This window comes from Alternaria ventricosa (assembly GCF_023758065.1).
Source record: "Alternaria ventricosa strain BMP 2768 chromosome Unknown scaffold_3, whole genome shotgun sequence".
Lineage (NCBI taxonomy): Eukaryota > Fungi > Ascomycota > Dothideomycetes > Pleosporales > Pleosporaceae > Alternaria > Alternaria ventricosa.
In genome coordinates this window covers 2,167,009-2,177,578 of record NW_026055683.1, presented here as the reverse complement: position 1 = coordinate 2,177,578, position 10,570 = coordinate 2,167,009, and the positions used below count along the sequence as shown (strand labels likewise).

At 50.9% G+C, this 10,570-nt stretch overlaps 4 protein-coding genes across 4 annotated transcripts; 2 read left to right on the top strand and 2 right to left on the bottom strand.

The window, feature by feature from the left end:
- Positions 1 to 627: 627 nt before the first annotated feature.
- J4E93_002685 (uncharacterized protein) lies at positions 628 to 1,947 on the top strand (the record flags this gene model as incomplete). The annotated part of the gene is made up of 2 exons (XM_049340626.1): positions 628 to 634; positions 659 to 1,947. The coding sequence occupies 2 exons, from the start codon at positions 628 to 630 to the stop codon at positions 1,945 to 1,947; spliced, it is 1,296 nt and encodes a 431-aa protein (XP_049202948.1).
- Positions 1,948 to 2,892: 945 nt separating this feature from the next.
- J4E93_002684 (uncharacterized protein) lies at positions 2,893 to 3,786 on the top strand (the record flags this gene model as incomplete). The annotated part of the gene is made up of 1 exon (XM_049340625.1): positions 2,893 to 3,786. One exon carries the CDS (start codon positions 2,893 to 2,895, stop codon positions 3,784 to 3,786), a length of 894 nt encoding a protein of 297 aa, XP_049202947.1.
- A 1,581-nt stretch (positions 3,787 to 5,367) lies between these two features.
- On the bottom strand, positions 5,368 to 6,582 carry J4E93_002683 (uncharacterized protein; the record flags this gene model as incomplete). Its single annotated transcript, XM_049340624.1, has 2 exons — positions 5,368 to 6,348; positions 6,400 to 6,582. The coding sequence occupies 2 exons, from the start codon at positions 6,580 to 6,582 to the stop codon at positions 5,368 to 5,370; spliced, it is 1,164 nt and encodes a 387-aa protein (XP_049202946.1).
- A 330-nt stretch (positions 6,583 to 6,912) lies between these two features.
- J4E93_002682 (uncharacterized protein) lies at positions 6,913 to 7,657 on the bottom strand (the record flags this gene model as incomplete). The annotated part of the gene is made up of 2 exons (XM_049340623.1): positions 6,913 to 7,436; positions 7,654 to 7,657. The coding sequence occupies 2 exons, from the start codon at positions 7,655 to 7,657 to the stop codon at positions 6,913 to 6,915; spliced, it is 528 nt and encodes a 175-aa protein (XP_049202945.1).
- Between the last annotated feature and the right edge of the window lie 2,913 nt (positions 7,658 to 10,570).

Genomic DNA, 10,570 nt, shown 5'->3' with positions numbered 1-10,570 from the left:
GCACCGTCTAAGTTTTTATAGTTAAGAAATACTAAAGCCTAAGGCTTACTTCGGACACGTGATGCGGCTTTCTGATCAGCATCAGAGAGACAAGGCACCCGCCTGCCGAAGACGGCGGAGAGATCGACTAGCCACGGATACGATGTAACGTCTCAGGCGATGTCTCGTGTGATGATGTTGGTTGGCTTCTTGCCGACACTTCTTCAGTCGCAAAATGGCGACATTTGGAAGGTAGAGACTGCGACTGCTCCGACTGTGTAATAACGATCATACAACGAAGATGGGCGAACGCATTTAAAAAGTCTGTGAAGGTGGCTGGAATACCGCAAGTCTGATGGAAACGATGATGCTGCAGCAAGTGACGCATGTGGGGCAAGATGCGACTGACAGCTTATCTCCGGGCTGCGCGCCCAACACTTAACGCCTGATTCACACGCAGCGACTGCAGTCGAATTCAGCGAAGAGTAAGTAAGCGGGTGATGTGGCAATGTGTGAAATCGCCGCGATACTATGATAGAGAGCCGGAAGCATGACTTTTGTTAACGTATCCAGCCTTTCCCGGAGCCGCATCATACACACAATCCCTGGCACTCCAACATGAAGCAAGTGGACTCAGATAACCCCAGAATGGGCGGTGCACCCAGCGTCACTCTCCCAGGAACATCAGCCGCACTCAACGTAGAAGAGTACGCATCGCATCCACAAAGTCACGGCCGCACAGGTTTCCCCAAACAAGGTGGACAGTCACTTTCGTATTGGTTGCAGCAAGTTCGATGCGATCCACTCCTGGACCACCGCACTACCGATGAGCTACCACAAGAAGCCGATACGGTCATCATTGGGTCAGGCATCACTGGGACGCTCGTTGCTAAGCACCATCTCGAGACGTTTCCCACTAAGAAAGTCGTTATTCTCGAAGCGAGAGAGTTCTGCTCCGGCGCAACGGGTCGCAACGCTGGCCACTGCAAACCTGATCAGTGGCGGGGTTACGAGAAACATGCCAAAGCATATGGACACGAGCAGGCAGTAAAGATCTTGGACAACGAGCAAGCTACGTGGGAAACGTTGGTAGCGTACGTGAAGGAGAATAACGTGGATTGCGATCTCTGGGTTGGAGAGACCCTGGATGTTCCCCTTGACGACGAAGTTGCGAAAATAGCCAAAGAAATGTTCGAGAGGTTCGCAGCAGCAGGCGGAAAGGTGGACCGCATTCAAGTTACCCACGATCCTGTCGAAGCAGCGCAAGAGACTCGGATCAAGAGTGCGAAAGCTTGCTATGCATGGCAGGCGTCAACCTTGCAACCTTGGAAGTTGACAGCGCACATCATGCGCGACAACATCAGCAAGGGCGCCAATCTTCAAACTCGCACTACTGCGAAGTCTATCTCTGACGGAAACGGATCTAGAAAATGGATCGTCCATACGGAGCGAGGAGACATCGCATGTGACACCGTCGTGCATGCTACAAATGCATACAGTGCAGCCCTCGAGCCGTCACTTCGCGGTATTATCACGCCCAAGCCACATGTGTGCAACAGAGTGGTTCCACCACAGGCCTTCAGCGGCTCCAGAGCCATCAGCAACTCCTACGGTATTCTGCTACCGGATGGTGCATTTTTCAGTATCAACCCGCGTTCGTCTTCCGATGGCAACATCATGTTCGGTGGCTCCAACCCTGGACAAAAGGAACTGGATGCATGGGTTGAGAAGAACCCAGAGAACTGCATCAATGATGGACTGGCGAACCTAGAGAGTGTGACAAAGCACGTCAGGAAGTTTGCGGACTCGGCATTCGATGGTTGGAAAGACGCCCATGCAGGTCCTGGAGAAGGCTTTGAGTATAGTTGGAGCGGCATCATCGGGTTGAGTGCGGATGGTGTGCCGTTCGTCGGAGAACTGCCCGGAAAGTCTGGTCAATATATCTGTGCTGGCCATCATGGGCAGTAAGTTCGATAGTCTACAAAGAAGTGCGAGGCTAACGTCGGGACAGTGGGATGGGGCGAATCTTTACAGCAGCGCCTGGCTTGGTGAAGCTCATGAATGGTGAAGACTGGGCTGCGACGGGATTGCCGGAGGTGTACCAGATGACAGCCGAAAGACTCGAGAAATTGACGAGCATGGAGCCCGCACCTGCCATCGCGGTTATATGAGGAAAGGAGTTCGTACTTACATGACTCGCGCACTTAGACCGTCCCTTTTCTTTCTCTCCCAGCTACCAAAAATAGCACGCAGAACCACAAGAAAACACGAACAGCGCACAACTTTCCGTAGCCATGTCTGGGACGCTTGCGCGACCGCAATTTCGACCCCGTCACCTGCAGTGGTTCACGAGCGTAAGAGGCGGTGAACTGTCACAGTCGGAACCGTGAAATCGTATGCCACAATCCACACTTTTCCTCTTTTCTTTCCTAACGCAGTAACTTTGTAACTCATCTTCTGCTCGCCCTGGCATTAGATCATGGTAGCGAGGCCGCAGCGGTAATTTGCTTGGTGTTGTGCCGCTGCGAACGCTATTGGTTTGGGTGTTGTGGAAATTTGACACGGCGGTGTCGTGCTAGGTCGTTGTTGCCGGTAGCGAGGGAATAGGCAATATAATGACAGGGGCGATAACGGTTTGTACGACCGTAAGCGCATGGCTCTGCATGGGTGGTTACATCTTCAAATTCTCAGTTTGCAGCTTGCCTTTGGGGTCGTGACAGATGGTTCTCTGACAGCTCTTGGAAAGTGCGGGGTGCGCTCGGGCCGACATCGATGCGGCGGGTACGAATGACTTCACTCCGGACTATACATGTCCGCTAATATATACTTCGGATGACAGCCAGGGCTAGACGAGAGCCAACACTGGTCGTACCTCAAGATTGCAGGACTACACATACCCGGAAAGTTTACGTCATGTCTAGCCTACCAGACAACATCCGCAAGACGCTTGAAGTCCTACTTCCCAAGATCAGATCGCAACATCAGAAGTCATCAAAACCCATCATACTTGGTATCACTGGCCTGCAAGGATCAGGAAAGTCGACATGGGCATCAGAGCTGGTCACAATTCTGTCAAAAGACCATGGCCTCCATACGATAACGGTCTCACTGGACGATTTCTACAAGACGCATGATGAGCTAGTGGCCCAGCGGGATCGTGATCCAAACAACAACCTCTACCGTACTCGTGGACAGCCTGGTACACATGACGAACAGCTAGCCCAGAAGTTCCTCGGTAGTCTGAAAGAGTACACCGGGAAAGGCGACCTCAAGATACCGAGCTTCGATAAGAGCAAGTACAACGGCGAAGGCGACCGGGCACCAGAATCAAAATGGCCAACAATTTCACAAAAGCCTGATGTTGTCGTCTTCGAAGGCTGGTGCGTCGGCTTTCAGCCAGTCCCGCAATCATTCATCGAAGAACGACACTCATTGGCAAAAGCGGGAAAGCTCACGGTCAACACGCCTGCAAATCATCAGCTTCCTCATTTGCTCGAAGTGAACGAGAACCTCAAGCGCTACTGTGATGCGTTCATGGGACCTCAGCACTTTGACTTCTTCATTCACATCGACACGGATGATCTGAGGAACGTGTACACGTGGCGGCTGCAGCAAGAGCACAAGATGATTGAGGTCAAGGGGTCGGGGATGTCGAATGAGCAGGTTCGCGCGTTCATTGATGGGTATATGCCGAGCTATGAGATATATCTAGAGCGCCTGCGCGAAGGACTATTTGATGATAAGGGTAGGATGGTTAGGGTGGTGTTGGATAAAGAGCGAGGTGTTCAGAAGATTGAGGAGCTGTAAGAAGATATGTGTTTACACATCGATGTTCAACCACTCTTAGCCGACGATAGCAGAAGACTAGAAGGGATGATGGAACAGCAGAACTGAGATGCTGAACCGGCGATCATGAGATGGGGAGATTTGCTGAATATCTTTTCACAGTGTGCGCTTTGTCCAACATAGTCACTTTCACCATCACCGCGATTAGTTCTGCGTCGTACTAGCACAATCGTATTTGCCGAACGAACACCCCACCGCCAACGCCACCTCTTTGACTTTCGTTTTCTTTCTGCATGAGATCATGGCTAACGCGAATCACTATCAGATCCTCGGTATCGATATCCAAGCTAATGACGCCGTGATCAAAAAGGCATATAGGCGGGTTGCGCTCAAGAACCATCCCGACAAGACCCTGCACTTGTCGACAGCGGAGATCGAGCAGCGGACTAGAATCTTCAAGCTAGCGACTACTGCGCAGGAAGTTCTGCTCGATTCCGCGAAGAGAAAGAGCTACAACAGAACACTAGCGCGGGTAGTGAGGCCATCTAGTGCACCAACTGCGCGACCTCCCCCAGTGCCTGCTTCCGATGCACCAGGCTTCAAAAGGCCTCCGCCGCCCCGAACCACACCAAAGCGTCCCGATGCGTTCCAGCCTCCGAAGTTCCACTACTTCGGTGGCCCAAGAGAACCTCCATCAAGCAAAGCAACACAGACGCCACCCCAAACTCCACACCCCTTCACTGCCGGAAGCCCAACCACCTACCCCCCACCAACCCCCTACTTCTACGCCCCGGTAACAGAAACATCCCAACGCACAATCCTCACCTACTCCAACAACGACAAGTGGATCTTCAGTATCGGCGTCTCAAAAAAGTACGAATGGACCGTCCGCCCCACACTGCCTCTCCTGGGAGAAGAAACGAAAGACATGATTACGGTGAAGTTCTGCCTGCGCCGCACCAAATATAACATGGCCGCCGCATTCATCAAAGACGTTGTGCTAACCGTCGAGTCCACGCCTGACAGCCGGAGTATCGCGGTCAGTTCCATCTTCGCCGAGAGGAAAGACGGTATAGATCTTTGGATTACGATGGCAGGGATTGGTGCGGCATCTACTACGAATACACCACCGGAAGTTAAGCAGTCGTGGATGTGGGCGTGGGATATCGATTTGGGCTTCCTGGTTCCGTTCTATAAGGCATTGAGGGCGACACACTTGATGTTTTATCCGCAGTATCCCGTGCATGCTGTGGGCGTGGATGGAGCGACGCCACCAACGAAGGAGCCTTTTCTGAGGGGGTCGCCGGCGGCAGAGTTAGTCAACATGTTTCCAGGGATGGCGTATGTGGGTTTGACGAGACAGTTCTATTGTCAGGAGGTGAAGAGGGAGGGCAAGACGTTTTGGCAGCTTGCTGCTGTTGGGCATGTTTAAGTTGTCTTGGTCGTGCTATATGTTGTCAGCACAAACAAAGCGGCCACTACTACGGGGATGGACTGCATTCAACAGTGAATGTGTTGATAACGAATAATACTTCTTGATTCTATGCTCTTATGAAACCAGGCCGCTCAGAACGCCAAATATGCAAACCATCTAACAATGATCTATAGGACACCAGGGATGGGTCCCTTCTTCTCGTTGGAGCCCAACTCTTCCTCGTTCCATCCACTGCCAGCGCCAACCTTGCGTCCGCCCTCCTCTCTCTTAATCCTGCACCACAGACTGATGTCCTTATCCCAGATGAATTGCCAAATGACGTATACCCAGCTCTTGTGTTGCGGCAAGTCTTTGTAGAAGTCGTGCGCGATACGGTTCAACGCGTGGAGGCGCGTCCAGGGGATCGCAGGGAAGTCGTGGTGCTCGTTGTGTAGACCGACATTATAGGTGAAGAAGTTGAGAGGTCCGTAGTACGAGTAGGTCTCGGGAAGTGGGATCTTGTTGGCGGGGTTCGACGGGTCCTTCTTGGGCTTCTCGAAAACGTAGTGTTCGGCGATGAAGTGACCTGCGCACGGGTGTAGAGATCCGGCGAGGAAGCTGCTCATGATCAGGTAGCCCAATGCCCTGCCTCCTGCGAATCGGACGAGTGCGAAATCGAAAGCGAGTTGTACAACGACATTGAAGAGGTGAATCTTGGTCATTGGCAGGGCGTAGACGAACATAGGTCGGAGGGCGTAGAAGAGAATCTGGAAGGTCGCGAAGAAGGCCTTGCCAGCGACCGAATCGAGGAAGATAGCCTCAAAAGCAGTGGGCAGATCCGTGTCGAGACCATTGACACCCAGCGACTTGTGATGTGTCAGGTGGTAGGGCCTGAAGGAGGCGCTGTATGGAATGCCAATTGGCAGGTTCGCAAACACGGCAAAGATCCTGTTTGCCTGAGGCGATCGGAAAGCCAAGTTGTGCGATATCTCGTGAATGGCGAGGAAAAGGTTCTGGTTGGCCGTGGCACCGATTACGTATGCGGTAAGGAAGAAAGTCCATGATATGACGGGCGTATTGCGGAGGAGGTATGCGCAAAGGACTTGGATCGAGACGACGAGTAGGACGACGTATTTGGTGAGAGGCTCAGGGCCACAAAGCTTCGTTACCTGTATTCGGTTAGGTTATGCTCAATTGCAATGGTATCGTAAGAATTGTACCTCTGGATGTGCCTTGATGATAGCCATACGTCGTGTCCTATGGGGCTCTTCGGTGTATGTCCAGAAAAAGTGATCGTGTTCATTCTTGGCTTTTGGCTCCTGCTGTTTCTCCCCTTTCACAGTGAAGCTTCGGGGAACAGGCTCCTTTGACGGCACTGTCGCGGTAGAGACTGAAGACCGCATGTTGGGCAGTCGTGAGGAACAATTGCAGAGTGTGTGAAGGGCAGAGGGGTCCAGCTCTCGAAGTTTGTGGAGTACTTGACCCTGAGCTTGGCGCTAGTGGAGGCAGTGGGGCTGTCTCACGCCATGATTGGCTGACAACTACGCTCCGTTCGCCACCCCGCTAGCGCAGGAACGATAAGCTTGCCTTCTAGAACCGTCACGTTCTGTCTCTTCACAGCTTTCAAGTGACAACAGTAGTAGCAGACAAACATGTTATTTCATCCAATATACAATTTGTACCCATACCCAAGAAATATCCAATATCACTATCGCCTGCTGGTACCTAAGTACCTAAGAGGTACCAGTGCCGGCAGCTCTTGGCGGCAGATAATGAAAGACTGAAGAGCCTAGCCCCTTGTCATCACCTTCCAACAGCGGCATCGGCAGCGTATAGTAGCTCCTTAGCAATTCTTTAACGCGATCGTTTGTCAAGTCGGATGTTTCGTTGTCGGGGTCGTTATCGGAATCCCATCCAGGTCGACAGATGATCGCTCTAGGTTTAATCCGCCTCTTCTCATCTCTCGGGATAGGGTTCGGCTGGTCGGAGATGTACCCAGCGAGAACTTGGCGTATGGGAGTCTTCGTATTGAATGTGACGAACATCCAATCGTCGGCCATCCAGGGGGTGACTTTATCGGATGGCCACGCCGCTTTCCATCCACTTCCGTTTCTGCGTGCGTCGACCTCCACGGTCACAACACTGGACTTGGTCGGAGGAACGACCAGGAACTCGTTCCTCAAGAATCTTAAATCTTCATCGGTGTAATAGGCGTCTTCGAAAAAGACCTTGATTGTCGGCGTTTCGCTATTTCGTACTTGTTAGTCTCTGGATCGTAGCGCTTACAATTTGATAGTTTCGCACAACCAATACCTACTTCTGATCAAATTTGGTCTCACCATGCGTCGTCTCCATTAGAGACCGTACAATCTGCCGTACCAGAAGATAAGATCGAAGATTGCCAGGAAAATCCTTTCCTGGACACTTTTCGAGCGTCCCAAGCCCCGCTACAACAACCCTCCGGACCGTCTTACCCATCTTGAGGAGCATGTCTTCCAGTGCGGGCTCTTTGTGCAATGGCTCTGGTTCTGGTCTCCCCGGATCCTCAAGAGGAAACTCGATAGGACTGGAAACGATTTCGTTCAGACGCCATCCAAGTAAAGAGTGCCAGTGCTTTCTGACGGCTCTGTCCCAATCCATAACATCATGGCTGCCGGGTATCCAAAAGGAACTTCCTTGAGCAAGTTCCAAATCAGTGGCATGGCGACCTGGGACGGGACATTCGACGTGAGCGACGTTATTGTAGTGTTTCCAAGGATTCCAAGCCGATCCCGCGGTTGCTGGCTGTTTGGATGACTTTGAAGCTTGCATGATAAACTTGTTGGGTTTGTAGATAGCTGGTGTACTGTACAGATAGGAATATCGAGTCGATGGTGGTCAATGAAAAGGGTATCTAAAGCCGCCTTTTATACTGTTTCCTGTATGACTCGAAACACTGTCTACTCAAAGTCAGAGTCACATCCGTATACGAGTATGACCATGCGATGAGGCGCACAGTCCCACCGAGTTAGTATAGACTAACACGATCCTCGAACCACAGCCTGGTATCGTCCATGATCTGAGCAATAATCCTACGCGATTGACCCTGTTTCAAGTTACTCGATTCAACTTTTCGGGCTATTGTACAACGGCACAAGTCGGCAGCAGCCATTGCAAGTGCCATATATTGGCTCATGTAGCGGCTGAGTGGTTCACAGTGACTCCAAAAAGGTCGCACAATGAGTCCGAACATGTGGGCCAGCCTGGAATGCAGTCATGGCCAATGCTCAGGTATAGTGTGACGAAGATGGGATCTGACACTCCGTCGCGGTTGATGTTTGCACAGCAAACACAAAATACGTCATACTTCACGATCCTCTAACTGTCTTCCAAGGTTTTGCAGCAAGTCCGTGACGCATAGGAAAGAGTGTCTATCTGAGCAGGCCAACATCTCAATCAAGCATCATGATGGCATGTTGACATTGATAAGTGGGATTTCGGCAAAAGCTTTCCAGCATTGATTAGACTACCACAGTATCGTTACATAAATTATCTAGCTACACCTATTTACATGAGCTATTCTATAACCAGCCTGCACCTAGTCAAAAGTTCGGCAGCCTGCGAGCCATTCTTCTCTAGGCCTCAAGATCCAAAGATACATTTTTCCCTTGAATGGCCGATAGTCATCTACTGTAAACCTATGGACTTCTTTGTATCTGCTGAACCACTTGTCGACACGCGTATCGGTATCATCTTCACGACGCTCATTCGGTGCCAATGTTCCACGTTCCCGAGTAATTTTTGGAAATAGGATCTCCGTTGAATATCGGCAGATGATCGCGCGTGGCATGATAGCATTGGGTTCTTCTGTATCGTCCCAGTCTTCTCTATGATCCCCGTCCTTCCAAGTGTACTAGGCCAGAATCTGTCGAATGGAGTCTATGGGTTTGAAAGTCACAAAGATGTAGTCGCCGCTGTCTTTTTGAGTGCCGGTCCAGCCCGTTCCATCGTTGGTCGCTTGGACTTTGACCCCTTTGTTAAGGTATTTCTGGTCCAGGAAGCGATTATCCAGATAGTGGCGGTCATTCTCATAGTAACGACAATCCTCGAGAAAAACCCTCCAACGTGCTTCGTTTGCTGTATTCATTGTGTACGCGGTTTCGAAGATCCTACGAACCAACATGTGCTGCCACAAGCTGTCCTCATAGTCATCGTTCTCGCTGTAGAGAAGGCTTCCAAGACCGATTGCCACAATGTTATGGATATTGCCTCCAGCCGCCCGAAGATGTAGAGCCAGCTCGTTATTCGATAAATCAATAAACCCCGGCCATTGTCCTTTATCTTTCATCTCTGTAACCGCCGCTAAGCCTGCAAATACTTTTGTGGCGTCGCGCTTCGGATTCTCATCCTTAGGTTTGCCTTCGTACCAGAAGAGATCAGTTTCCACCTGAGAGTTCAGCAATCTCGTGGTTGCGTAAATTCCAGTCATATTAGATGGGTGTTTGAGAGTCTCAAGAGACCAAGGACATGGTTGTCGGCTGTCAGCCTTGGTGATTTCCTCCGGCTTGAGGTTTCTAGCACGAGTGGACATCTCTGGTTGTAGGTAGACTCAAAAACTGATGTGTTGTATGCTGATATGTCGGCAATGGATATGTGTGCCTGCTGAACTGACTTCTGGGTTATTGAAAGCTGCTTCATTGGCGCAAAGGTAACGAAGCCCCAGAGAAGGCTTTATATAGTGAAGAGTTTGATGACTCTACTCCGCGTGAGCATCATAGCAAACCTAGGCATGACTCCGATGAGGAAGATCGTGGAGCCAGGAATGGCCGATCATTGATCCTGAGCGCACGCAGGAGCGCCTCGTATACTTACTGACACTCGTCGTGCTACAACACAGGAGTCAATATGCCTCTGATGGAAGTGAGTATCCGTGATAACCAATCGTCGGCGCGTACCGTTGAGAGCCAACTCGAGACAAAGAAACCTGGAGCTTTGACACAGATCAGAAAGTGACTCTCCGCGCCGCACTAATCTTGAATCCCACCCCAAGATGTAGACTCATCGATAAGTGACCGCGGTCTGACTGTGTATTCTGCAATACACATGACCAAGAACAGATCAGCTCCTGCGCAAGTTGGGTGTGTGCACGTTCACCGTAGTACGAGATACTCAGCAATGTAAAGCACAGTCAACCTGTATGCTCTTGCTAATCTAAGGGACGTGCGACATGCTGGCGGGGTATCATAATCGTTTCGTTCCTTTTACGTCATTCCATATTTCTTTCCCAATGTTCTTCCAGTTCCCGACCTCTTCATCACTTCTCTTTCTCCGGGTGAGGCCTGATCGCCTGACTTCCACGAGCCATACCACGCCCCAATAAGCGACCGACAACGACGCTAGTATATATGCCAG